The sequence below is a fragment of the Gambusia affinis genome, linkage group LG01 (genome assembly GCF_019740435.1).
Source record: "Gambusia affinis linkage group LG01, SWU_Gaff_1.0, whole genome shotgun sequence".
NCBI classification, from domain to species: domain Eukaryota; kingdom Metazoa; phylum Chordata; class Actinopteri; order Cyprinodontiformes; family Poeciliidae; genus Gambusia; species Gambusia affinis.
In genome coordinates, this window is record NC_057868.1 from 11188161 (window position 1) to 11215757 (window position 27597).

General features: G+C 40.5%; 1 protein-coding gene across 8 annotated transcripts in view; it reads left to right on the top strand.

Annotated features, from left to right (window-relative positions):
• Window positions 1-27597, top strand: part of ubr4 (ubiquitin protein ligase E3 component n-recognin 4) — a 49235-nt gene that overhangs the window by 16166 nt on the left and 5472 nt on the right. For 3 of the 8 annotated variants that reach the window (XM_044131753.1, XM_044131758.1, XM_044131782.1), the window contains 71 exons: window positions 74-153; window positions 266-394; window positions 550-732; window positions 1011-1133; window positions 1219-1448; window positions 1560-1678; window positions 1783-1880; window positions 2441-2598; window positions 2715-2921; window positions 3024-3125; window positions 3200-3300; window positions 3529-3916; window positions 4055-4118; window positions 4297-4488; window positions 4728-4798; window positions 5815-6007; window positions 6755-6988; window positions 7116-7286; window positions 7395-7577; window positions 7981-8139; window positions 8252-8404; window positions 8544-8771; window positions 8971-9128; window positions 9238-9412; window positions 9715-9916; window positions 10071-10234; window positions 10431-10647; window positions 10773-10986; window positions 11502-11534; window positions 11831-11894; window positions 12019-12153; window positions 12341-12515; window positions 12665-12796; window positions 13280-13401; window positions 13597-13708; window positions 13852-13982; window positions 14240-14417; window positions 14985-15089; window positions 15457-15594; window positions 15982-16150; window positions 16358-16562; window positions 17052-17165; window positions 17417-17626; window positions 17718-17867; window positions 17957-18184; window positions 18275-18353; window positions 18460-18708; window positions 18816-18984; window positions 19067-19211; window positions 19359-19444; window positions 19530-19617; window positions 19801-19994; window positions 20082-20321; window positions 20404-20542; window positions 20641-20766; window positions 21366-21494; window positions 21590-21939; window positions 22112-22202; window positions 22313-22397; window positions 22732-22859; window positions 23275-23404; window positions 23501-23661; window positions 23749-23858; window positions 24445-24586; window positions 24833-24914; window positions 24997-25170; window positions 25386-25507; window positions 26084-26281; window positions 26380-26460; window positions 26588-26675; window positions 27449-27576. In XM_044131753.1, the coding sequence (XP_043987688.1) occupies window positions 74-153; window positions 266-394; window positions 550-732; window positions 1011-1133; window positions 1219-1448; window positions 1560-1678; window positions 1783-1880; window positions 2441-2598; window positions 2715-2921; window positions 3024-3125; window positions 3200-3300; window positions 3529-3916; window positions 4055-4118; window positions 4297-4488; window positions 4728-4798; window positions 5815-6007; window positions 6755-6988; window positions 7116-7286; window positions 7395-7577; window positions 7981-8139; window positions 8252-8404; window positions 8544-8771; window positions 8971-9128; window positions 9238-9412; window positions 9715-9916; window positions 10071-10234; window positions 10431-10647; window positions 10773-10986; window positions 11502-11534; window positions 11831-11894; window positions 12019-12153; window positions 12341-12515; window positions 12665-12796; window positions 13280-13401; window positions 13597-13708; window positions 13852-13982; window positions 14240-14417; window positions 14985-15089; window positions 15457-15594; window positions 15982-16150; window positions 16358-16562; window positions 17052-17165; window positions 17417-17626; window positions 17718-17867; window positions 17957-18184; window positions 18275-18353; window positions 18460-18708; window positions 18816-18984; window positions 19067-19211; window positions 19359-19444; window positions 19530-19617; window positions 19801-19994; window positions 20082-20321; window positions 20404-20542; window positions 20641-20766; window positions 21366-21494; window positions 21590-21939; window positions 22112-22202; window positions 22313-22397; window positions 22732-22859; window positions 23275-23404; window positions 23501-23661; window positions 23749-23858; window positions 24445-24586; window positions 24833-24914; window positions 24997-25170; window positions 25386-25507; window positions 26084-26281; window positions 26380-26460; window positions 26588-26675; window positions 27449-27576 (10811 nt within the window). The remainder of the gene's footprint in view (window positions 1-73; window positions 154-265; window positions 395-549; window positions 733-1010; window positions 1134-1218; window positions 1449-1559; window positions 1679-1782; window positions 1881-2440; window positions 2599-2714; window positions 2922-3023; window positions 3126-3199; window positions 3301-3528; window positions 3917-4054; window positions 4119-4296; window positions 4489-4727; window positions 4799-5814; window positions 6008-6754; window positions 6989-7115; window positions 7287-7394; window positions 7578-7980; window positions 8140-8251; window positions 8405-8543; window positions 8772-8970; window positions 9129-9237; window positions 9413-9714; window positions 9917-10070; window positions 10235-10430; window positions 10648-10772; window positions 10987-11501; window positions 11535-11830; window positions 11895-12018; window positions 12154-12340; window positions 12516-12664; window positions 12797-13279; window positions 13402-13596; window positions 13709-13851; window positions 13983-14239; window positions 14418-14984; window positions 15090-15456; window positions 15595-15981; window positions 16151-16357; window positions 16563-17051; window positions 17166-17416; window positions 17627-17717; window positions 17868-17956; window positions 18185-18274; window positions 18354-18459; window positions 18709-18815; window positions 18985-19066; window positions 19212-19358; window positions 19445-19529; window positions 19618-19800; window positions 19995-20081; window positions 20322-20403; window positions 20543-20640; window positions 20767-21365; window positions 21495-21589; window positions 21940-22111; window positions 22203-22312; window positions 22398-22731; window positions 22860-23274; window positions 23405-23500; window positions 23662-23748; window positions 23859-24444; window positions 24587-24832; window positions 24915-24996; window positions 25171-25385; window positions 25508-26083; window positions 26282-26379; window positions 26461-26587; window positions 26676-27448; window positions 27577-27597) is intronic. The other 5 variants (XM_044131796.1, XM_044131766.1, XM_044131791.1 and 2 more) reach the window with 5 other exon arrangements.

Consider the following 27597-nt stretch of genomic DNA (forward strand, 5'->3'; position numbering starts at 1 on the left):
TTTTGATTTATTATACTGCCATTACATTAGTAAATCTCTTAAACTCCAAATTCATTTTCAATACTTTTTTAAGATTCAAATGTTCAGCCCAAGTTCTACTGTGTGCTGTCGCCTGAGGCATCTGAAGACGACATCAGCAGGTTGGATAGCAAGGTACAGTCAACTTTAGTAAGGTTTCTGAGTCCTTTCAAATCTACACAGTTATTAATAATACAGTTCACTGTAAATACCAGTTAATGAAGCCTCTTACTATTTGTCTTGTCAGGTATTTCCAAAGCTGGTCAGTGGAGTGGTTAAATATGATGAGCTGTATGTGTGGCTGGTCTCACTCCTGGAAGCAGGCTCTCAGTTTGATACAGCCAGAAGACAGGAGAGCAAACCAATCACTCCTGTGGTGAGTTCACCATGTCCAAGCTGAGCAAACAAGCTTCGGGTGAAATTTGATTGACGTTTTCTGATAATATTTGACATATTATTAAGAAATATGTCATATTGATGACTTTGTAAGCTCATTAAATCGTCACCTAATGCTGTTTGAATGCGACACAGGAGGCCTGCTCCCTTCAGTACTACTTCCTGGTACTCTGGAGAATCCTGGGAGTGTTACCACCCTCCAAAGCTTTCATGGAGCAGCTGAAGACCGGCTGCAGCGACCCCAGTGAAAGTGACATCTTGCATACGCTGCGGTGGTCCTCACGTCTGCGGGTGTCTACGTACGTTCACTGGATCAAGGTTCGTTTCAGCTTGAAAGTATCACTGCTTGTTTTAAAAGCAGAAGAGTCACTGTGGAAAAGTATATGTCATTTGACGTTATCTAATAATCACTTTTATGTCTTTTACACTTTAAATTAATCATTAAAACTGAACATTTTATTTTGTTTTCTAAAATGATGTTTATTCAGAGACATTTTATTTGTGGATTTAAAAATGTACTGCACCACACTAACGTTGTGCGGATTTATCTTTATTAACTTGTGGTTTTTGTGGCATTGTTCTGCCTGCATCATTAGGAGCACTTGGTAAAGCAGGGAATGAAAGCAGACCAAGCAGCATCTCTGGTTGAGACGACGGTATCAAAGTGCAGCACTGTGAAATATGATGTGGAGCTTGCAGAGGAGTACATTGCCAGACAGGTATTGACTACAACTGTCTCTCTTTGTTCCTTAAACAATATTTTATACCAACTAGTCTCCCTTTGACAAAAATATTCTGTTTCAGATTTCCACCTTTTCAAGTGTTGATCCGAACGTCGTCCTTCCACTTCATCAGCTGCCCTCTCTGCAAGCTATATATACTCTGGATGCAGTCATATCTAAAGTCCAGGTTTCATTAGACGAGCATTTGTCCAAGGTTGCAATCGAGGCCGACGCCCACAAGTCCTCCGATGTCACAAAAAACTTGCTGCCTGCTACGCTACAGCTCACAGACATTTATACTGCTTTCACAAGGTAAGAATCAACCACTTGTGGAAGCCATTCTTTGCTCAAGTTTGCGCTTGAATCATATTTTCTTAAATATGAAAATAATATAAGAAGTCTGATTTAACTTTTCTTTATCAGATCCTACCTCCTGCTAAACATCCCAGAGGAAGGTGAAAACAAGCTGACTGATGCAAAGCTCCAAGGTTACGCTGCAGTTCTGTCCATTGGCTCCACACGCTGCAAGGCCAACCTGCTGGGTATATTTTTTTTATGTTTTGGAACTCCAGGCAAATAACACGATTGTTTTGACAGCTCTGTGTAGTATATCACTGTTAACCTAATCTTAAATTAAACGTTACAGGTCATAACTTGATGCAGAACTTGCCATCAGCTGTACAAACGGTATGTGAGGCTTGGAACAGCGTCCACACTAATGAGTTCCCCAACATTGGCTCATGGGTAAGTGAAGAAACTTCTTGTTTCTTTATGTAGTTAAATTTTGGCCAGAGCTTTTTAATTAAGTTGATCTTTATGCTGCATCTGGTCACATTCCATAAATGTTAGCTCCACCTTTTATTAGCTTTGTCAAACAGTTGTCTTTTATGCTCGTAGAAAGGCAGGAATTAAAATTTTATTTTCATACACACACTCTCCATCCAATCATAAAAAATCCCAGAGGTGCATAATATATGTGTGTGTCCACCGCACCTTTCAGATTTTTAGTTGTCAAAAGTTTTAATAACCATCAATGTAAGATATGGACAATAAAATATCTTTGTTGCGAACAGTTAATATTGTAATTCAAATAATGCAATAGTTTGCCCAATATACTGATGACTATTAATAATTTTGTTGAGCACTAAAAACCTGTCAGTAGGGAAGGTAGAGTACAGGATTGACTTAAAACTTACTGCATTTATACACAGTGCATTTGCATGTATCTATAAATGAGGAAATTAAATAAAAATTGTATCAAATATTTCTATTGCTGAAATAAATGTAACCCTTTTTTTTCTCAGCGAAATGCATTTGCTAATGATACCATCCCATCCGAGAGCTACATCAGTGCCATCCAAGCAGCTCATCTGGGGACTCTGAGTTGCCAGTCCTTGCCTTTGGCCTCTTCTCTAAAACACATACTTCTCTCGTTGGTTCGCCTCTCTGGTGATCTCATTGTGTAAGTTGTGGTTTCTTTATGTTTTAAAATTAACAAAAACATTTTTTGTATCTTAATGGGACTTGATTTCTGTTAGCAGTCTCCTTTTAATACTGTTGGTCGTCTGTCCCTTTTAGTACAGAAGAGCTGAATCCCACTCAGGTTGTGAGCACGCTGCTGCCCCTGTTGCTGGAGAGCAGCACAGAGTGCGTAGCAGAAATCAGCAGCACCTCGTTGGAGCGCATTCTTGGCCCGGCAGAGTCTGACGCCTTCTTAGCCCGCATCTATGAGCGTCTGGTCACTGGATGCTACAATATCATTGCAAATCACTCAGACCCTCACAGGTATACAACAGGAGATAGGATTCATTCATTTCGCTTTTAATATCACAAAAATATTTTGTTGTTGATGAATACAAACAGAAATGGTCTTTGATGTATTTTCAGTGGCCTGGATGAATCGGTTCTTGAGGAATGCCTGCAGTATCTGGAGAAGCAGCTTGAGAGCATCCAGGTTCGAAAAGCGATGGAGGAATTCTTTTCATTCAGGTATTGGTTCCACTGACGCCGTAGGTAGCTATATGTAGCATCTTCTTCTGTAACATGATGCGTTTCTTTTTCAGTGGCGAACTTGTCCAGATTATGATGGCTACAGCCAATGAAAACCTGTCTGCAAAGTTCTGTAACAGGGTCCTGAAATTCTTCACCAAGCTCTTCCAGCTCAGTAAGTTTACTGTCGGAATTTATTTAAAATCACAACCAGGTATCTCAACGCTCAGTTTTGATCAATTGGAAATTAAAATAAGTCTTAATGTCTATATGGGAAGCAAGAACTTACAATATATAATAATTTTATAGGCCTAAATGAAACAAATGGAGGAAAAAATAGAAAATTTTAAGTAATAAGCCAAATAATTTCATAGTAATGTAATTAATATTTTATTCTCTGTAGCTGAGAAGAGTCCAAACCCAAGCCTGCTGTGTTTGTGTGGTTCTCTGGCCCAGCTGGCCTGTGTGGAACCATCTCGCCTGCAGTCCTGGCTGACCCGCATGACGGCGACGCCGCCCAAGGACACGGAGCAGCTGGAAGTGGTGCAGGAAAACCGACAGCTGCTGCAGCTGCTCACCACTCACATTGTGCGTGACAACAGTCAGGTTGGGGAAGGAGTCTGCACCGTCCTCCTCAGCACCCTTATTCCCATGGCAACAGACATGTTGACCAATGGGGATGGAACGGGTTTCCCTGAGCTCATGGCCATCATGGCAACTCTGGCCAGTGCAGGGCAGGGGGCTGGTCACCTGCAGCTTCACCGGGCGGCGATCGATTGGCTGACAAGGTGGTAAGGAGCCACTTTTACTCACTGAAGGGCCCTTCCAAATGTTTCACGAAATGTATTTGTTTGGTGACTGCATATACCTGGAATAGTTCAATGTGTACAAGTATTTGTACATTAATATAACATGTCTATTTTTTGCAGCAAAAAGTATTTGACACAAAAAAATGTGGTGGAGAAAGTTAGCACCAACTTATCTCATGGAAAGGTAATTATTTTTATTTAATTTATTTTTTTTTTTTTAACTTTTTTTAGGTGAATCATCCAAATGTCTAACACATTGCTCTAATTGTTTATATTTATTTCATTTGTTTATAAATAATTGTATTTATGCTCTCAAGCATGTGCTAGCTTTCGTTAATATTGTGCTTATCTTCCGTTCTCAGCATGCCGTAATGCTAGAATGCTCGTGCCACATAATCTCCTACTTGGCTGATGTGATGAACGCCTTGCGGCAAAGCAGCGGTCAGGGCACCTCGGCTCTGCTGGTGGAGGGAGAAGAGAAAGCGATGGAAGTGGACTCAGACTGGGTGGAGGAGCTGGCAGTGGAGGAGGACGATTCCCAGGCAGAAGACTCTGTAAGACGTCACGCTTCAGCTCTGGTTTTATTAAATAATAATAGTAGCGTGACTTTTGTATCTGAATGGTTTTATTTTTATCTTTTTAAAAAAATCATCTTCGAGTGCACAGTATTCTTAAAAAATCAACATGTTTTGTCACTTCTTTAGTTCTGCAGCACGTTATTGCTCTGAGCAAGATTATTTATTTGTACAGTATACAACAAAACAGAAATAAACATGTTGTTGTTGCTTGACAGGATGAAGACTCGCTTTGCAACAAACTCTGCACGTTCACCATAACTCAGAAGGAGTTCATGAACCAGCACTGGTAAAGACAAATTTGCTTCCAGTAGTTTGCTCTTAACTTTGAATCAAAACAACTTGAAATTATAAACCATATATTGTACATTTTCTAAACAATTGTCAAGCCTTTTCTCACACTTCAAACTTTTTGTTTATCAAGATAATGCAAGCTATCAATCTATCGCTCACCAGCCCTTTAGGTTTATCAGAATATGGCTGCCATATTTATGTGACTAGACACTGAAAATACCTTGATGCATAATGTAGCATTAATCATAGCATATATTATGAAATAGCTAAGATTTTTTCATATTTATTATTTTCAGACTAAAGCATAAATGTAGACTAAGGGTCATTAAATACAATAATAGTTTTCAAAAGGTTTCTGCAAAAATGTTATATTGTTCTATGGTTTTCTGCTCTTTATAGACCACCACAAATACAAAAAAGTGTTACTATTTAATATTTGATCAGCTGCCTGATGGGCAACAAAACTGGTTGCATGGTTGCAGCTTTGCCAGCTGTAGTTTTGTATAATCAGCTGTTGGCACAGCTTATGCATCCATCTACTTATTCTCAGAGACAAAAACTTGCATAATAACATAGAATTTTGTAAAAAATAAAAAATACAATAAACAGTTTATTATTCTGATGCTAGTAAGACATTTTATGATTGTTGTTTACAGGGTTTTTATTGAAGAATTAGACCAAAACAAAAGACAGCTTTTAACATGTAGCTCACAAATTTTAGATGACCACCAGCATCAGTTTGGAGCTGGACCAGAGCCAGAGTTTGACCTGGTGGAAACAAGAACTAGCACTAGAGTCAAGCACAAGCACTGGTACCAGTTTAATGGAAACACTTCCTCTGTCATCTCCTTATCAGGACAGTAGTAACCCTGTGACAGAACATCTTATTGTGTTTCAAATCACATCTTGCTCAAACCTCAGCACACGTCAATACCGTTAACCGGCCCATGCCCAGCTGCTGCGCTAATGTACCAGACATTTAACATTCATCTGTTGTTTTTCCTATTGTAGGTACCACTGTCATACCTGTAAGATGGTAGATGGGGTAGGTGTGTGCACAGTGTGCGCCAAGGTCTGTCACAAAGACCATGAGATCTCCTATGCCAAATATGGCTCTTTCTTCTGTGACTGCGGTGCCAAAGAGGATGGCAGCTGCCAGGTGAGACCGAATACCTCAGGTCATCATGGGAAGAGAACAACAGCGGTAACTTTGGTTTGCAAGTCATTCCCCCATTGACTTCCATCCAGTCATTTCATTTGATCAGGATTATAGCTAGTCCACACCCTTGGCCAGAACTAAAATGCTACAATTGCCTGCCCTTATGTTTTAGCATGTAGCGAAAAGGCCAGCTTTCCTAGTTAACCTCTAATGTTGCTTTTGTAAATGTGCATGCGAAGAGAAAGCCATCCAGTACATGTTTCTGTGTTTATTGTTTATTGTGGAGTAGCAAAAACCTGCAGTGGTGTTTGTGAATTGTGTTGTCTGCTTCAATGTCTGTTACTGTTGTCAATAAGAGCTTGGTGCAGTTTCATGTATATAATTATTATTTTACTTTTCTGCTTGTTTGCACAGAGTTTTCTTATGTTTTAGAAGGGTAACAGTACATGCTATTAGTATGCCTAAAGTTAAATTTAGGTTATTAATCTGAGAAAGTTATTAACAGCCTAGTTTTATTGAGCTTTTTAATGCATTTTGGACTAAATTTGTGTCCATCTATCACCATTTCTTCAATGGTTGTTTACTGAATGCTTAAAAGGTTAAGGGAGCTAGTGAAATGAAAACACTTAAATTAACCTAAAGTTGAAATAACTGTGTATGATGTAACACCAAAGTGTGCATTCATTAAAACTGAGCATTCTGCTGATGCTACCTTTTTTTTCTATTATTATTATTATTTTTTTCAATCTGAACTTTATAAGGAGTTTTCACTGGTTTTACTTTTACCTACAGGCTTTGGTGAAGCGCAGCCCCAGCAGTGGCATTAGCTCAACTCTGAAAGAATCTTCAGCTTTCCAGAGTGAGATGCGGATGCCTGAGAGCGCCATCAGACACCAGAATGCCTCTCCATCCGAAAAGGGCAAGGTCACAATCTGTGATGGCAAATCCAGTGATGAAGAAAGACCAAAGAAAAACAGTGTCTGCAAGAGCATCGAGGGCTGCCAGGAAGAGTTGCTAGCACAAGTGGTTAGAGATCTCTTTTCTTTATTTGTTTCACTCCAAGTGTGGTGCTCCTTTATTCCCTCTCGATTTATTTGTGCATTCAATGTACATTATAACACCTGCGGTTTTGGCCCATTTTTTTTTGGGACAGATGGGATCATCCACTGCTGCCGTCATACTTGAAATGCTCATGTTTCTGATGGAAGCCATCCAGACTAACTTCCAGCAAGCCTCCGCTGTTGGAAGCAGCAGCCGGGCCCAGAAAGCCCTGAATGAACTGCACACTCAGGATAAAAATGTTGAGATGACGGACCAGTTAATGGTACGATAACTAAAGGGCTGAATGTGTTTATGAAAACACTTCAATGTCCTGATAGTTGAAATTTATGTAGATACACATAAGGTCGAAAATTTATTTTTTCTTTCTCAGGTACCCACACTTGGCTCTCAGGAAGGAGCTTTTGAAAATGTGAGGATGAATTACAGCGGCGATCAAGGCCAAACAATACGTCAGCTCATCAGTGCGCACGTCCTACGTCGGGTTGCCATGTGCGTCCTCTCCTCACCCCATGGCCGCCGACAGCATCTTGCAGTTAGCCACGAAAAGGGGAAGGTAAGTGGAGCAGTCGTAACCTGGAAACAGCGTCAAACCCAAATGGGTGACTGAATTGTAAAAGTATATTTTCACTGTGTTAAAATTAAAATCTTATCGGGCTTTCTGGAAAACTACAGCTTGGATCAACACTAAATGTTAAAGAAGACAGTTGCCATCAGATTAGCTGGTACAGTTCATTATGGGGCATTAAATACACAAAAGTCTAATAAGAACAGTCAATCTGTATTAAAGCTAATAAGTACTTTTACATATTTATAAGAATGTGTTTCTTAGCTGTGTTTTACAAATGTTGTAAATTAGATATTGTTGCAGATAAACTTTTATTTGATTGCGGAAGGTTTGCTAGTAGCACACCAGATGATCTCTTTTTCTTTTTGTCCTTTATACTCCCGCTTGACAGATAACAGTCCTGCAGTTGTCCACACTTCTGAAACAAGCTGACTCTAGCAAGAGGAAGCTAACTCTGACCCGACTGGCCTCTGCCCCAGTTCCTTTCACCGTCCTCAGTCTCACAGGCAACCCTTGTAATGAAGATTACCTGGCTGTGTGTGGTCTGAAGGTCAGGAAACTAGACTTGTTTTTCCCCACACAAAGTTATCCAAAAAGTTAAGTGTTATGCTTACTTTTCAATTCAGCAATTCACTAAAGTTTTGCTCTTCCAATCTCTCCAGGACTGCCATGTTCTAACATTTAGCAGTACAGGCTCCGTCTCTGACCACCTGGTGTTGCATCCTCAGCTGGCCACTGGCAATTTCATCATTAAAGCCATTTGGCTGCCAGGTTCTCAGACTGAGCTGGCAATCATCACAGCTGACTTTGTCAAGGTATGTCATGGCAAATTTGGTTTGAAAACAATATTTTCCTAATATTGGTATAACTAAGTGAAGTTTTTGCGTCAAGTGGTTTTTGTTTTGTATTTTGTTGGGGGGAAAAAAATTCATACTCCTTTCTATTTGTGAACAGATCTATGACTTGTCGGTGGACGCGCTGAGCCCCATGTACTACTTCCTGCTCCCCAGTTCCAAGATCCGCGATGCGACCTTCCTTTTCAACGAAGAGGGAAAAAGCATCATTGTAATCATGTCCTCAGCAGGTTACATGTACACTCAGATCATGGATGAATCCAGCAGTGCCCAGCATGGGCCTTTCTATGTCACAAATGTCCTGGAAATAACCCATGATGATCTGAAAGTAAGTTGAATTAAAAATTCTACAAAAATATGCAATTAAAAAAAACGTAACTATTTTGCACTCTCAGTATCTTTTAAAAAGAAAAAAAAACTGAATTCATCTTAAGAAGATCTTTTCATTTCATTTTGTCACATTGAAGATTTTTGTGAAGCTGCTAAAAAGTGATTGAGATAAATTCTTGCTTTTTTTGTGACCATAGGACAGCAATGGGCAGGTGGCAGGAGGTGGCGTGTCTGTTTACTACTCCCATGTCCTTCAAATGCTTTTCTTCAGCTACAGCCAGGGCAAATCATTCGCTGCCACCGTAAGCCGCAGCACTATTGAAGTGCAGAGGCTCTTTCCCATCAACATCAAAGGGTAAACGACATTAGATGTCGTTTCTTATTTTCTTGGAACAGGAATAATGCCAGTAAATATCAAAACTAGCTGGAAGAACTGACATACTTGTCGTCCTTTTTTCTTTTAGCTCCAACGGCGGTAGCAGCAAGTTGTCCCCGGCTCTGTGTCAGTGGTCCGAGGTGATGAACCATCCGGGTCTGGTCTGCTGTGTGCAACAGACGACTGGAATCCCGCTGGTGATCATGGTTAAACCCGACACCTTCCTCATCCAGGAGATCAAAACTCTGCCGGCTAAAGCAAAGGTAGGGTTCATTCACTGTCCTGGGCAGCAAAACAAAAATACTTATAGGCAAGTTTGAGAGGAGAAGTCAAGAGGATTCTGAAAATGTCTAGACAGATATGGAATTTCATTTCAGTATTTAGCTTTGGATAAGTATAAAAAAATAAACTATTTTTTAAAAATATGACATATTGACATCAAAATATGCAGAAATTCTGGAAGTAGAAAATAGTAAATACAGGAAGCATGTTTGCTCTTGTAAATAATGCCCAACTGTCCTATTTATAATCTCTTTTGGATATTTCTATTTCGTCTCCTCCCCAGATTCAGGACATGGTTGCGATCAGACACACGGCGAGCAATGAGCAGCAACGCACAACAATGATTCTTCTCTGCGAGGACGGAAGCCTGCGAATCTACATGGCAAACGTTGACAACACGTCCTACTGGCTCCAGCCGTCTCTGCAGCCAACGTGTGGCATCAGCATCATGAAGCCAGTGCGCAAGCGCAAAGCTGCTGCTGCAAGTGAGTTTAAAGGCACTAAACGATTGCTTGAAATCTCACAAAACTCAAAAGTGATTGGACTGCGGTAATGAGACAGAAATGCCACGTTGAGTCCGAAAAACCAGGCCTATTAACACGACTGAAATCTAATGTCAATGCCATCCTTATATTTAAGCCACTCGGACCTCCAGTCAGGTGACGTTCCCAGTGGACTTCTTTGAACACAATCAGCAACTAACAGAGGTGGAGTTCGGGGGAAATGACTTGCTGCAGGTGTACAATGGGCAGCAGATAAAACACCGGCTCAACTCCACCGGGATGTATGTGGCCAACACAAAGGTAAATACTCCTTTTTAATCATAAATCTGTCAGAAAAAGTACTAAATATTATTGTAGTTCTGTCTTGTGTTGATAACCTGCTGTTGCAAAAGTCAGCAACGTGGCGTGCTCATGATTTATGTTACCTGTTTGCTATGTTTTGCAACTATAAAATTCAGAACAGAGTCTTACTTTGCTTTGTCTTTTCTCTCTCTAGCCTGGGGGATTTACTGTGGAAGTGGTGAACAACAACACTTCAATGGTGATGACAGGCATGCGAGTGCAAGTGGGCACTCAGGCCATCGAGAGGGCTCCTTCTTATGTGGAGGTCTTTGGCCGGACCATGCAGATAAATCTGACGCGAGCCCGCTGGTTTGATTTCCCCTTCACCAGAGAGGAGGCCCTGCAGGCTGACAAGAAGCTGTCCATATTCAGTAAGATTCTAGATGTGGGAGATTCACTGAAAATAGTTCACTTATTTGCAGCTTTATACTTAGAGCTGTTTCCAGTAAGTAGTTTTCTCATTCTCATTTTTGTTGTTGTTGTTGTTGTTTCCTAGTTGGAGCCTCGGTGGATCCAGCAGGAGTCACCATGCTCGACTCTGTAAAAATCTACGGTAAAACCAAGGAGCAGTTCGGCTGGCCCGAGGATCCACCAGAAGATTTCTCGGGATCAGTTAATAATGTGTGCAGCCCCAGCCTCAACCAGGGCAGCAGCAGCTCCGACGGCGACATCGCCACGCCAACCACAACCAGTGGCACTGTGCTGGAGAGGTACGGGGCCTTCCAGTTTTACTCTTCTAAATCCCATCAAGTTTAAATCAGTTTGTTTAAAAAAAAAATAAAAAAAACTCTCAACCTTTCTAATTTCATTTGGAATCTAAAAATGATTCTTGCAGCAGCAGTAGGTTTTTCAAGTATAGACAGATTGTTGATCTCTTTGGGGTTTTTTACATTTAAGATTTATTTTAAGAAAAATTGTACAAATCTTTCAGAATAATTTTTATTTTCTTGGTTTCATGTAAATCACGATAAAACATTCATCATGTTGATTTATTTTTTTGACCCGTCTTACTCACTGTCGTGATTAGTGTTTAAGTGAAGTATGATAAAAGTACAAGCTTCTGTTTGGACAAAAGGGTTCTCAATACTGCATGGCACTTGTGATCATCCTTTCTCGCACGCCTCTCTTTTGTTCAGCTGTATCATTAATTACACTTGTTTCTTTCTGTAATCCTCACTCTTGATTTTGTTCTTTTTCTTTTGCTCCCAAAAAATACAATAAAAAGTTCTGAAACTGAGTCCTTATCAACTTTGGACCGGTTAGTAACTGCCCTTTCTCTGCTTGATTGTATGTTGTTTTTATTTTTTAGTTTGTTTGTTTTTTGTTTTGTTTGTGCATGTGTGCCACGTTGTGTGTCCATGCCTGAGACTGCAAACATATCATGCAACATCCTCACGCTTGCAACAAATTTGTCTTTTTCTTTCTCTGAATTTATTCCCGCATTTTGTGTTGTTTGGCATTTAGATTAGGAAAGATTGCTATTGAGTAAAAATACATTTCTTTTAAATAATTGGTTAAAGGAAAAGCAGAAATAATTCTCAATTTTTCTTTCAGATTGGTGGTCAGCTCACTTGAAGCTTTAGAAAACTGCTTTGCAGTAGGTTCATCCAATGAAAAGGTAAAGATGAAAAATGATACATGCATGTATATTTTTAATGTATTGACAAGCTAAAATAAAACTTAGTCTTCTACATTAACTCTTGTTTTTTCAAAGTGGTAAATCAAACTTTTTAATTCTCCAGGAGAAAAACAAGGTTGCTGCTCTGGAGCTGGCCACTTTGCTTCTGTCCATGCCGACTCCAACGGGTGTCCAGCAGCAGACCAAGGGACTTCTGGCTAGTCTGCACACCAGCCGTACTGCTTACCACAACCATAAGGTGGGGAAGAAACGACGATGAAACATGTTTTTATGGAACAGCAGCGACCTGCTGTGTTTTTCCTTAGTCATTTGGAAATATTTTCACATTCTTTTGTCATTTTATTTCATTTGCAAACTGAAAGAAAACTAAATATTTACCAATATGATGATTAACTCTCACTGCGTTGTGTCCCTTGTCTTGCCAGGACCAATCCTTGCTGAGTAACGCTGTGCAGTGTTTGAACAGTTGCAGCCGGGAAGGAAAAGAACTTGACCCAGATGTTTTCCAGAGGCTCGTGATCACTGCACGCTCTATTGCAATCATGAGACCCAACAACTTGGTGCATTTCACAGAAAGCAAGTCATTGCACCATGACTCCGGTAAGAAGCTTTTTTTGATCATCAAAAGCTGCTTCCCAATACTAGGGAACTGTACTTTCCAAGTTGGTTCGAACAAACTTTGAGGTACCAGCTTAAAAATAAATGGGAGTTTTAAGACCAATTCCTGTTTGAATATGTTTGTAAATTAGACTCAACAGAGGATGGGCAGAAGCACATGGATGGTGAAAGCTGTAACTTCATCGCTCAGCTTATGAGCAACTTCTGGAAACTCCATTCCCAGAAACCAAAGAATGCATTTCTCGCACCTGCTTGCCTCCCTGGTAAGTGTGAACCTAAAAAACGCCACTCTTCAGTTGTATTATGTCTGTTAACTGCACAAGTCACAAGTTATTCATAGGATGTGTTTAATATTTAAGTTGTATTGCTTCATACTTTATGCTTATACCTACTCTGCAAGAACAGATTTTTTTTTTTATTCTTTTACTTGAATTGCCCCCCCACCCCAAACAATGTTCTTCTTGACCTGGAAATTTCATACTTCATAAAAGCTCTACTGTGGTGTTCCTGTTCTAATAGGTCCATTCCAGTGCAGCATTTCATTGTATTTTTTTTTCTTCTGACCAGTCAGAATGTTTCTCTGAAACAACACAAGGAAAAGTGTTTTAGAACAAGCTCCAAGAACAGAATTAAGAGAATTTAACATCCTGAGAACAAAGTTTTCTATTGGTGCAGAGCATCTGTTGGCCTTATTGTGATTTCTGATCTCAGTGTGTGTTGTTTACATCTTCCTTATTCCTTCTAAGGCCTGACACACGTGGAAGCAACAGTTAATGCCTTGATCGACATCATACATGCCTACTGCACATGTGAACTGGATTACATCAATTTAGCTTCCAAAATCTACATGCAGATGTTACTGTGTCCGGTAAGTAGCACTATATGTTGCCATTATGTATCACAAACGATCGGTCATCCTAATGCTGAGACTTCCATTTTATTTAACTCAATGGGCTTATCTTTAATCATGTGGTTGAGACACAAGCTGTTGTATTCGTCGTTTGTAAGAGCAATACAAAGTCATGAAGTAATTTTTCATTCTTTATTTTTGGAAAACTCCCAGGACACTGCTGTGAGCTTTTCCTGTAAGCAGGCTCTGATCAGAGTGCTGCGGCCAAGAAACAAACGCCGCCATGTGACACTTCCATCGCCTCCACGCTCTAACACACCTATTGGTAAGCTAGCCAGAGATAAACACAAAGTCCTTTTGATTTTCCGTAGGTGTTGTAAAATATAACTTCCGCTACAGTTATACCAACGAGTTTTATGAGAATGGTGTAGCTAGTTTTCTAAAGCTTCCTGATTCATACTCGGTCAGGAGACAAGGATGATGACGATGACGATGATCCGGATGACAAAATGCAATCGTCTGTGATGACTGGAGGAGAAGAAGGTCAACAGGAGAGCCAGGAGCAGAACGAAGTGGATCATGGAGACTTTGAGATGGTGGTGAGAATAAACCAGATGAAAAAAAATTATCTGTATCACTTTTCTCTTTTTTTTTTATTTGTTAAAAAAAATAAAAATGATTGTGGTTTAATATAAATAACTTCACCTTAACATGTCTTTTTTATTATTATTATTTTCAACCTAGTTTTCCGTTGCAGACTGATATCCATGCAGTTCTACAGACCCTATATTATCATATATAGTTAAAACCTGTTTATTGTGGAGAAGTAAGACCTTTATTGTGGCTCTCCTCCTAGTCTGAGTCAATGGTCCTGGAATCAGCAGAAAATGTTAACAATGGAAATCCTTCTCCTCTGGAGGCTCTGCTGGCCGGAGCTGAGGGATACCCTCCTATGCTCGACATCCCTCCTGACGCTGACGATGAAACTATGGTAGAGCTTGCCATTGCTCTCAGCCTTCAGCAGGACCAACAAGGTGATTTTCAGTCGATCTTTTAGAAACCTGTTGACATAAGCTCGGCAAAAACAAACTCTTACCAAGTATATTTGGTCTAGTTTCTAGTGCAAATATCTTGTTACACTTGAAATAAGAAAGCTAACATGCAAGTAACCATTTTGGCTATATATATATGTAAAGGAGCTTGTTTTAAGTCAATAATTCTTTAATATAAAGTTCTAGTTTCACTGAGATTATTTCACTCATAACAAGACTTGTTTTTCCATGTTATAAGTGATCTAATTTTCCAATACCTTTTTCAGTATTCAGGAATTATTGACTTAAAGCAAACTCCTATATCTTGCTGAAAAGTTACTTGTAAGCTAGTCAAGTCTTGTTTTCAGAAATTTGCATTTTATATTTGACTCAAAAATATTTGGTAAGATTTAGTTTTTCCAGGGAACATGTTTTTAGGGTAACGTCTTGAAGCTGTTCACAGAAAACACACACATACCACTAAATATAGTTGTTGTCCTGTTATATTGTCATTACACTCTCATTTATTGTTGTGCTTTAGCACCTAAATGTGCTTTTTGGCGTTTTCAGGCAGTAACAGCAGTGCTCTGGGCCTTCAGAGCCTCGGCCTGTCTGGCCAGGCTCCGAGCTCATCCTCACTGGATGCTGGAACCCTTTCAGACACGACGGCATCAGGTAAGAAGACCTCTCCACCAGAACTGGAGAAAAAGCAGAACAAGCTTTTACTCTGTTTTTATTCCTGCATTTTCACAGTTTTAGCACTGTGAATTTATTTTTTGTTGAATATGTAATTTCAAATCTCAACACATTTATAGTTTTCTTTTCATTGTTTTAATTGAATCTCTTGCTTTTCATCTTTTCTTTTACCACTATTTTGTGCCACTCTGACATTGTATCTTCACATCATGTTGCATGTAATAAGTGTAGAAAAGAACATTGGTTGTGTCTTTTGCTTGTTAGTAAACAAGTAAAAACAAAGATCATGTATCCTGGCCAGATGACCGCGGTGTATTTACTGTTACAGCTATTGCTATGATTTCAGCCCCGGCATCAGATGATGAGGGCAGCACAGCTGCTACTGACGGCTCTACGCTGCGGACCTCCCCAGCTGAGCACGGAGGCAGTGTGGGCTCAGAGAGTGGGGGTTCTGCTATCGACTCTGTAGCAGGGGAGCACAGTGGTGGGTTACTTGAATAAATTAGGCCAGTCTAATTTAGTAAGAGCACAATCACGCATGCCTTAAATTAGTTGTAGAAAATCCATTAAAACACATTTTTGCTCAAGTACAGTCGGTACATACAAGACCTGTAAGTTTTTCCATTATTTTTTTTTTGTCCTCTGATCACCTGTCTTATCTTTAATGAACACTTGAATAAGTTACCTCTCCTTCCTCTCCATGTTTCTGTACTACATTTTAAAGTTGAGAAAATGCAATCTGCTAGACCATTTAATCAAGTCCCTTAAAATAAGTAATTCCTTGATTCTTGGAGCTTTTTCCTTGTGGTTTGTTGTGTTTCTAGCTTGCATTGTCATGTTTTTTTCCCCCTCCCCACATGCTTGTGCACAGTGTCCGGACGCAGCAGTGCATACGGAGACACAACAGTGGAGGGCCACCCTGTAGGTCCAGGCAGTGTGAGCTCCAGCACTGGAGCCATTAGCACCACAACAGCACAGCATGAAGGCGAAGGCTCAGAGGGAGAAGCAGAGACTGAGGGAGACATCCACACAAGCAACAGGCTAGTACTGAGAATTTTGGCTTATGTGGGTTTTATGGTGTTGTTTAGGGTTTGGAGTGCGACTGTGTGAAGTAACTTTGAACAAGTAACTTGCCTCTACCAGACAGAAAGTAAGCTTGGTCAGGGGGAGTTTATGATGCATAAAGCAGCAAAATCTCAGAGTAAATTCTCTTTTGTGATTTATTTTTAAATGTTTTTCCTCATTAGGTTGCACATGGTTCGTCTGATGCTACTGGAACGCTTTCTGCAGCATCTTTCTCAGCTCCATAATGTTGGTGGGGTTCAAGCCATCCCATATATGCAAGTTATCCTAATGTTGACGTCGGACCTTGATGGGGAGGATGAAAAGGATAAGGGCGCTTTAGACGACTTGTTGTCGCAGCTCATCGCTGAGCTTGGAATACATAAGAAGGTAACTACACCGAGTCTGACGGGTAATTAGCAAGGAGTATGGTCCCTGTCATTTGGATCCTGCGTGCACACAGAACCTTGAGAAATAAAACCCTGTAGAAAGTTTTAGTTTTTTTTTTTTCCAGGGTAGAGATGGAAACAAAGTAACCTCTCCCTATGATGTATCTGTGTGAACTGGAAAGACAGAGACGATTAGAACAATTGCAAAAGAGTTTGACTTTTTGCATGGCAGCGCTTGTTTTTTGTGCTAAACACTATAGGCTGAAGATGTTATATGACTTAGAGGAACATCATGCTCGGGATGTTGTTTTGAAATTTCATGTAGTTAATGTAGCTATCACCACCTGCTGACACAATAAAAGTATTGCAATATTTTTGGTTGGAATGGTGGATCTCTTCAAAATTATATCTGGTTTTTTTTTTTGTTGTTGTTGTTTTTTTTTTACATAAATGTAAATAGGTTTACTTAATCAGTATCATTCCTCTGCAGGATGTATCCAAAAAGAATGAGAGAAGTACAATCAACGAAGTCCACCTGGTCATTATGAGGCTGCTGAGCGTCTTCATGTCACGAACCAAGTCTGGGTCCAAATCCTCCTCAGAGGTACGATGTCTTTTTGATGCAGCTTCATAGGTATGTTTGAGAATAAATCAGTATCCATTTGAGAAAACTTGAGCAACACCAAGATGAACCTATTTGGGTGAGGACTTGAGTCGCTTCTTTACTTTAATGGCAGAGCAAACCCTTTTTGACTTGGAAAAATTGCCATCAGAGAAGAACATAACTGAATTGTGCCGTGTGATTGAATTGGCGAAAAGTATTGTGTATAATTTTTCCTTTTGTTCCGGTTTTAGTCGTCCTCCCTGATTTCCAATGCAACAGCGACGGCCTTGCTGAGCCTGGGCTCCATTGACTACTGTCTCCATGTGCTCAAGTCGCTCCTGGAGTTCTGGAAAAATCAACAGGGCGAAGAGGAACCCACTTCCACCAGTCAGCTCCTTCGCCCTCACACAGCCTCCTCACCCCCTGATATGAGCCCATTTTTCCTCCGGCAATATGTTAAGGTATCATCATAGCAGCGAACGTTAGCTGTGTTTATCCTGCATCACTTCTTTTGATTGTGGCATTTCAATGAGTTGTGATTTCTGCTACCAGGGACATGCCGCTGACGTGTTTGAAGCCTACTCCCAATTACTGACTGAGATGGTGCTCCGGCTGCCATATCAGATAAAGAAGATTGCTGATACAAACCCTCGGATCCCACCTCCTGTTTTTGACCATTCTTGGTTCTACTATCTGTCAGAAGTGAGCTTTCATAAGATTTTTGGGGATTTTTTTTTTTTCGTTCCAGCTTCACAACAAATAATCCTGATCTCTCTCTTCTGTAATCTCAGTATCTGATGATCCAACAGACACCGTTCGTCAGGAGGCAAGTTAGAAAGTTGTTGCTGTTCATCTGTGGCTCCAAAGAGAAATACCGGCAGCTGCGTGATCTGCACACGCTCGACTCGCATGTCCGCAGCATCAAAAAGCTTCTGGAAGAGCAGGGCATCTTTCTTCGGGCCGGAATAGTCACCGCAACATCTGGCTCAGCTCTACAATATGACACACTCATCAATTTGGTCAGTGTCCTCTTTTCCCAATATGCTATATTCTTTAGGGTTTAACTCAGGTTAGTTAGGTAAGTAATTATTTTTATTTTATTTTTGCAGATGGAGCATCTCAAAGCATGTGCTGAAATTGCTACACAAAGGACGATCAACTGGCAGAAGTTTTGCATGAAGGATGACTGTGAGTTGATTTAAATATTTCCTCAGTGGAAGCAAACATTTTGAAGCCAATGCTTTTAACATCGTTTGTGTCTCTGATCTTTCCCTTCATGCTCTTCGCCGTCCAGCCGTGTTGTACTTTCTGCTCCAGGTCAGCTTCCTGGTGGATGAGGGCGTTTCTCCAGTTCTGCTTCAGCTCCTGTCCTGTGCCCTGTGTGGCAGCAAGGTGCTGGCCGCTTCCTCCTCCTCTTCTGGCTCCTCCTCCTTCTCCGGTAGCGGCTCTGGCAGTTCTGGTCAGGGAGGAGCTTCCCAGTCTTCTCAAGGCAAATCTTCCAGCAAGAAAAGCAAGAAGGAAGACAAGGAAAAAGACAAAGAGAGTAAGATGTAGTGATTTTCAACCTGTGTCCAAATCTCCAGCGCTCCTGGTTTTTTAAGCATATAATCAGCAGAATCTGATGGTTAAATCTCTCCCTCCTGATCACAGGCGATGGCGTCAGCAGCCAGGAAGATCAGCTGTGCATGGCTCTGGTCAGTCAGCTGAATAAGTTTGCAGACAAAGAGACTCTGATCCAGTTCTTGCGCTGCTTCCTCCTCGAATCAAATTCCTCTGCTGTTCGCTGGCAAGCCCACTGCTTGGCGTTGCATATCTACAGGTAGTGTTGAAACTTTTCATTTATATATCGAATACAAAAAGCGTGCAATCTTTGCATTTGGCTTATGTAAATTTTTTCACAGGAACTCCAGTAAATCTCAGCAGGAGCTGCTGCTCGAATTGACTTGGGCCATCTGGCCAGAGCTTCCTGCATATGGTCGCAAAGCTGCCCAGTTTGTTGACCTACTAGGATATTTCTCTCTCAAAACTCCTCAAACGGAGAAAAAGGTTAGGTTTTAAGTACATTTTTAGATATCTGGTGTGTTTGTATTGTCTGAATCTGACAAATGGCAGCATTACAAGACAACAGTTGTGCTATTTCAGTGATTCAAAATTGAAAGTCTATGTTAATCTGCTGTTTCTTTTATATTCAAGCTGAAAGAATATTCCCAGAAAGCTGTGGAAATCCTGAGAGCACAGAACCACATCCTGACAAATCACCCTAACTCCAACATTTATAAGTATGAACATGCAATAAGATTTCTGTACCAACTCAGGCATTTATGCATATCTTTACATCAGAATATGTGTGGTTTTGTCTTGAAGCACTCTCTCTGGTTTGGTGGAGTTTGATGGCTTTTATCTTGAGAGTGACCCCTGCTTGGTGTGCAACAACCCAGAAGTTCCCTTCTCAGTAAGTGAAAAACTCACAGAATAGTTTTTATTCTTCTGAGTCTTAGGAATTATTTCTATCTATTACCCTTATTTATACTCTAAAAAGATGTCTACGAATTATACTTAAGTCGAACTTCTCTAATGCTGATAAGTAAAATTCTACTTGAAAGTTCTTTTAAATGTATTTTTCTTTTGACTCTAGAATATAAAACTATCGTCTATCAAAGTGGACACCCGCTACACCACCACACAGCAGGTTGTGAAGCTAATTGGCAGCCACACCATCAGCAAAGTAACAGTGAAGATCGGTGATCTGAAACGCACCAAAATGGTCCGCACCATCAATCTCTACTACAACAACAGGACTGTCCAGGCTATTGTGGAGCTGAAGAATAAGTATGCTTTTAGGGAACACCCACTACTTCATATTATCATCCTAAGTATCTACTTGGTTGTAATCTTGATCTTTCTTGTTTTCTTTAGGCCGGCACGCTGGCACAAAGCAAAGAAAGTTCAGCTGACTCCTGGACAAACTGAGGTGAAGATCGACCTCCCCTTGCCCATCGTCGCCTCCAACCTGATGATCGAGTTCTCAGATTTTTACGAGAACTACCAAGCCTCCACCGAGACCCTGCAGTGTCCTCGCTGCAGTGCTTCCGTGCCCGCTAACCCTGGAGTGTGCGGCAACTGCGGTGAAAATGTGTACCAGTGCCACAAGTGCAGGTGAGCGCTTTTCTCCTGCGGCAGGAGGATTTACTCCAGGCGCCTCAAGTTGTGATTGTAAGTGTTCATTATTTGTCTTCAGGTCCATAAATTACGATGAAAAAGACCCTTTCCTGTGCAATGCATGTGGTTTCTGCAAATATGCCCGATTTGACTTCATGCTGTATGCTAAACCATGCTGTGCAGTGGATCCCATAGAGAATGAAGAGGACAGGAAAAAGGCAAGAATCTGTTTCAGTAGCTAAAATGTTTATTTCCCCAAATGAATTTTATGTTTTGGCTTTTGTGAAAACCATCTGAACTGTATTTGTGTTTTCAGGCTGTGACCAACATCAACACCCTGCTGGACAAAGCGGACCGAGTCTACCACCAGCTGATGGGCCACAGGCCTCAGTTAGAAAGCTTGCTGTCTAAAGTCAACGAGGCAGCACCAGAGAAACCTCAGGTAAAGCACAAGATACATAATGGATTACAGTGAACCCCTGTTATTCTTCACTATTTAACATTTTTTCATTGTCCAACAACAAATTTTAATATATTCCAGTGGAATTTTAACAGAAAGTGGCACTGGGGTGTGACTGGCTGTTGTTTTGTATAACAAATCAAACTCTGTTAGATTGGATGTCTTTACTTTCAAATCTTGCAACAGATTCTAAATTGGATTTAAGTCTAAACTTCAACTGACCTGTTATAGCAGATAAATGGTTTGTCCTAAACCATTTAGTGATTTTTGTCCTTGTGGAACGTTAATCTCTGCCCCCAGTCTCACCTCGGCAGGTGCCAACAGGTTTTCTTCCAGAAGTCCCCGTATTTAGTTCCATCCATTTTATTATAATCTGTAACAGTTGCAGTTGTAATGTGACAAAACAAGGAAAAGAATGGAACACTTTTGCAGGGCTCCTGTGTGGATAAAAAATAGGAAACAATCTCTAAATATTTTTACTATTTACATTTGCACATGCAGACAACATTGTAATGATGCTGTTATTAAGCGTCTATTTCATGCTTGTACAGTTTGACGTCATCATGTTCTCCACCGTGCAGGACGACCCTGGAGCAGGTGCAGGACTCGGTGCGTCCTCTGCTAACGTGAACCGGTACATTCAGCAGCTGGCTCAGGAGTACAGTGGAGACTGCAAGACGTCGTTCGATGAGCTCTCCAAGATCATACAGGTCAGGAAGAAAAGCTGTTGATGTCCCACTAAAAACAAAATAAATGCTGTCTTTTATTCCTCCACGTAATGGTATCCCTTATGTTTTGCCTACAGAAAGTTCTGGCTTCTCGAAAAGAGCTCCTGGAGTACGACCTGCAGCAGAGAGAGGCCGCCACCAAGTCGTCGCGGAGCAGCAGCAGCCACCAGCCCACCTTCACCGCCAGTCAGTACCGCGCCCTGTCTGTGCTGGGCTGCGGCCACACCTCCTCCACCAAGTGCTACGGCTGTGCCTCGGCTGTCACGGGCCACTGCATTACGCTGCTCCGTGCGCTGGCCACAAACCCGGCTCTCCGGCAGATCCTCGTCCTCCAGGGTCTTATCCGGGAGTTGTTTGAGTACAACCTGCGGCGAGGCACAGCAGCCATGAGGGAGGAAGTGCGTCAGCTGATCTGTCTCCTTACCAGGTGTGTTTCTCCATCTGGCGTATTTCAGTAGAACTGCTAAATAAGTTGTTTTTTTGTTTTTTTTTTGCTAAATCACCATTAAAATAAAATTCTTCTACTTGATTCTCATCCTTTTAAATATCACAAAACACTTGGTTAACTCACTTTCCACATCTTTACATTCTTGCTCCAGAGATCATCCAGAGGCCACTCAGCAGATGAATGACCTCATCATCGCCAAGGTGTCAGCTGCCCTCAAAGGTCACTGGGCCAACCCTGACCTGGTAGGTTGTCCCACACATCTTTGGACATAATCTAGCTGCGAGGTCAAGATGTTGAAATCTGTTAGTGCTTTGCAGATTGATCTTGAACATATACTTTTTGTTCTCATCAGGTTAGTAATTTGCAGTACGAGATGCTTCTGCTAACAGACTCAATTTCTAAAGAGGGAGGATGCTGGGAGCTCCGATTGCGTTGTGGTAAGTCTGAGTTTTCATCCTAAACTATTTTAATTCATTTAAAAGTTCATCCTGATTTATTTTTTTGGTTGTAATTGAAATAAAATATCTCATTGTTTGCTTTGACCTTTATAGTTTTTCATTTTGCCGCAATTTAAAAAGGTCCCCCAGCTTTTTACCTTGAATTTTTTGTAAGATTCATAAGTTTTCCTTACAGAGATGAGATTTCTCCTTCTGGTTTTTATGGTCATTATAACTCTCTATGGTAGATAATTTGTTTACAGATTTTGGTCAGTTAAGCTTCAGTTTGATTTTTTTGTTTTCCTATTATATCTTTTTTCTTTTTTTTTTTTAGCTCTCAGCCTGTTCCTGATGTCTGTTAATATAAAGACACCTGTAGTTGTGGAGAACATCACTCTCATGTGCCTGAGAATCCTGCAAAAGCTGATAAAGCCTCCTGCACCAACCAGCAAGAAGAACAAGGTAAATATTAACTGCTTGCCTTGTTTTCATCTGCTTTGGGTTTTTGATTATAGAGGTAAAAAAAAAAAAATCTGAGTTGGTCGACTTTCACACCTGGAAATAACTGCACTGTTGAGAAGTTATGATCTATAAGACAAGCTCTGCAAGTTTTTTGGAAGGCTTGAAAAAATAGAGATTTTCTGGCGGATTACCGAGCCTCAGAATTTTGTAAAGCTTTTATGGATTTTAGCTGTTTTCTGTAGGATACGTAATAAACTAATTTTGGAATTAAAAAACTCAAATGTAGCATGAGTTTTCATCTGAGTTTATATTGTACTTTGAAGCTGTTTTCATTTCTGTCTGAAACTGACTCTTTGATCTTCTCTTCGTATTTGACATGCATTTCACAGTTTTTATGCTTGTTGCTTCTTTAAAGGATGCTGCTACTGAGTCTCTGACCACAGTCAGGCCCTACAGTAATGAAATTCATGCTCAAGCTCAACTTTGGCTGAAAAAGGATCCCAAAGCATCTTATGATGCCTGGAAAAAGTGCCTCCCTGCAAGATGTAAGTACTTTATCTGGACAAACACTCAGTACATTGGTGATGAGCTAGCTTTTAATGATGAACCTTTTACTCTTTGGTTTGTTCGCATTAACTTAGGCCAGGAAGCTGTGTCGAAGCCACAGGGGAAAGCAGAGTTAAGGAAGCAGTATCTGCAGGAGAAGTATGTATGGAAGTGGAAGCAGTTCATGAGATCCAGGAAAGGTGAAGGCCTGTTCCCTCGTCTCCTCAAACTGAGCCATAACAACTGGCTTCGGCAGGTAATACATTATTCAGGTAGCGAATGTGAGCTAAAATATCTACTGGAGTGAATTCAGTTTACAAAGTGTATTTATTGCGTGTTGCAGGTTCTGTTTACACCAGCCACCCAGGCTGCAAGGCAGGCTGCTTGCACTATCGTGGAAGCTCTTACCACAATCCCCAGCCGCAAGCAGCAGGTCCTGGACCTTCTGACCAGGTAGGAACCAAAACGCAAACCCTGCAACTCTTAACTAACACATCATTTGATATGCAAAGCTCTTTATAGAGAGACAATTTGTAACCTATGCCAAAACCAGTGAAAAATCCATTTCATTTCATGTTCCAATTTATTGAAAAGTGAAGATAATGACTAAAAGAAATTTTATGTACTAACTGAAATATGTAAATGACAAAAAATATAATAAAAATGAGACAGTTAAAACATGTTTCGATATATATGAAAAGTAAAAAAGTTTAAAAAGTTTGGAAAAAAAACATAATTAGAACCTAACATTTCAAAACATAGAAAATAATGTACTTCAAATGAAAATATAAAACATACTAATGTATTAGAATTATAGAATGTGTTAAAATAGTAAAAGTATGACGAAGTAAAAAATAAAAATGTTTTAAAAATACAACTCTGTGTTCAACTAAAGCTATAATGACACAAAGATACTGTTAGCTGGTGTGTTTTTTATTTTCAGACAGATTGTAGTCTTAATTTACATATTAATTCAAACCTTAATCTTACAGAGAAAGATGAGCTGTGAATATGGGCAGTACTCTTGTGTGTTTTTCAGTTACCTGGACGAGCTGAGTGTGGCTGGAGAGTGTGCAGCGGAATATCTGGGTCTGTACCAGAAGCTGATCAAGCCAACACACTGGAAGGTTTACCTGGCCGCCCGAGGCGTTCTGCCCTACGTTGGAAACCTTATCACCAAGGCAATACATTATTCACATAATAGAAAAATGAAAATAACAGTTCAAACCTTTTCAAGAGTTGTTTTTGTTAATTGCTGTGGGGCTACTTGATAATCTGTAACCCAAAACTAAAAAAAGTTGACAAAAATGTGCATTGTAGATTTCAGATTTTTGCAGTTTTGAAAACAAGTTAGTTTATGTTTATACTTGCAAATCCTCTATGAATCTCCAATTTAATGCTCCATTTTTGTCATTTATTTTCTTTAGGAAATAGCTAACCTCCTGGCTCTGGAGGAGGCAACTCTGAGCACAGACTTACAACAAGGCTACGCTCTGAAGAGCCTAACTGGTGGGCTTGCCTTCATCTTGTGTTATAACACACTGTACCGTTTGTTTGCTGCCATAGTAATTTCTGTTTTATTGCACTGTAGGACTCCTGTCCTCTTTTGTGGAGGTGGAGTCCATTAAGCGGCACTTCAAGAGCCGGCTGGTGGGCACCGTGCTGAATGGCTACCTGTGTCTGAGGAAGCTGGTGGTGCAGCGCACCAAGCTGATCGATGAAACTCAGGACATGCTGCTGGAGATGCTGGAGGACATGACGACAGGTCTGCTCAGACTCCACATCAACAGGCCGAAAATTTACCCTCCCCACAAAATGTGTTGCTAAATGTTTTGTTTGTGTTTTAAGCATAAAATCTTTAATCAAATTCTTTTCCTTTATTCAAAAGACTGACCCCAAAACACATATAAAACAGACTCTTTTTTTCTTTTTTTTTTGACGTTCTGAACAATAAAAATGGTTGTCTTGTTCTGCCGATAGGTACAGAATCTGAAACCAAAGCCTTCATGGCAGTTTGCATCGAGACGGCAAAGCGGTACAACCTGGATGATTACAGAACACCTGTGTTCATTTTTGAGAGACTGTGCAGCATAATCTACCCAGTAAGTTCACATTACCATTCGCTTATTAGCATAAATACAACTACCATGGACCCGAGATAAAATCTGGAATGTGATCAGTTTTTTTCAAGCCTGAATAAGTATGGAAACATAGTTGCATATCCAGACTTTAGTCTCTGTAGCATTGTTGTATCAGGCCTTCCGATTGTCCATTTTTCCATTAAGATGTCCATCCATCCTTCAGTCCATTCAGCCGTCCATCTCTCTGTGTATTCATCCTTTTATCCATCCATCCATTCATTCTTCAGTTTCTCACTCAAGTCGGGCCATCAGATTCTCTTTTTTTCCTTCTTTCGTCTGTGGTTTTGCAGATTTTGTTTTTTTAAGCCTCCTTTAGAAATATCTGCAGTAAATTAAACATCAACTTTACATATTCTATTTTTACTTTAAAAATCGACAAAAAAATGCATGAGACCTCTGACAAAACTGATTAAGAGGAATAAAAATGCAATTTTTGACATGAAAAATGTGACAAAATGTACATTTCATGAATATAAGACATACTAGTGGAGTACATTATTAAAGTTGATGTGTTTTGATCCTTTGTTTCCTGTGTAGGAGGAGAACGAGGTGACAGAGTTCTTCGTGACCCTGGAAAAAGATCCTCAGCAGGAAGACTTCCTGCAGGGCCGCATGCCAGGAAACCCTTACAGCAGCAACGAGCCGGGCATCGGCCCTCTGATGAGGGACATCAAGAACAAGATCTGCCAGGACTGCGACCTTGTGGCGCTTCTTGAAGATGACAGTGGCATGGAGGTAAAGTTGTTACTTTTCTTTTTTTTTTTTTATCAAACTCTTCTATTTACCTGAAGGTTTAAAGTAAATTTCTTTTGGCACTCCTCTGGTTTTCACAGCTTCTGGTCAACAACAAAATCATCAGCTTAGATCTTTCAGTGGCAGAGGTCTATAAGAAGGTGTGGTGCCCGACCAATGAGGTGAGACAATCTCCATTTTTCTCAGTTAATTACCAGCATCCACATTTGATTTTATGTGAAGTTCGTGGTCTGAAATATTCCAGTAATATTATTTCATACCTTGACCCTGGGGTTTGTTTCCCCAAAGGGTGAGCCAATGAGAATCATTTATCGAATGAGAGGTCTGCTCGGAGACGCCACTGAGGAGTTCATAGAGTCTCTGGACTCAACCACAGGTTAGATTTTTATTTATTAACATGTCCTTGTTCCCATGCACTCTTGTTTTATAGTTTACCGTATTTTTTGTACAATAAGGCGCACCGGATTGTAAGACGCAGTATCGGTGAGCGGATCTCTTTTCATATACGAGACGCACCGGATTATAAGGCGCATAAAGCGAAACAAAATACGGTAGTCGGATAGGTCAGACTTTATTCAAATCATTAACAATAACTGTCAATATTACACAAAAAAGTACACTCACTTTTTCAATCATTCATCTTCTACGAATCGATCAAATTCCTCGTCTTCGGTGTCGGAATTTAACAGTTGGGCGATAGCGTCATCAAGCAAGCTCTCGTCATCATCCGATTCAGTCTCATTGCTGTTGCTCGGCTGTTCATTGATGATTCTGGCCTTCGTGAAAGCTCGGACCACAGTTGAGAAGTGGTCCGCCACCCCAAAACAAGTCTGTCTAGACGGCATAGACAGCTGACTCCACCAGGTTTCTGATCAGGAGCGATTATGCTTCGACAATCAAGGGGAGTGGCTTCGTCGCTTACCAAAGTCGTAATAAAACATGCGGTACACTGATCATACATAAGGCGCAGCGGAATATAAGGCGCATTTCATTTGCAAATATAGGGATTTTATGTGCGCCTTATAGTTTGTAAAATACAGTAATCCTGAATGCTAGGAAGATTTATTTGCAGCCCTTGGAAATGAATCTTTATGAACAGGTCGAACGTCCACTTTATTGTTCACAAATAAGGGAAACATTTGATTACAGATGAAGAGGAGGACGACGAAGAAGTGTACAAGATGGCAGGAGTCATGGCTCAGTGTGGAGGACTGGAGTGCATGCTCAACCGACTGTCTGGGATCAAAGACTTTAAACAAGGAAGACATCTGCTAACCGTAAGCCAAACCTGTTAGCTT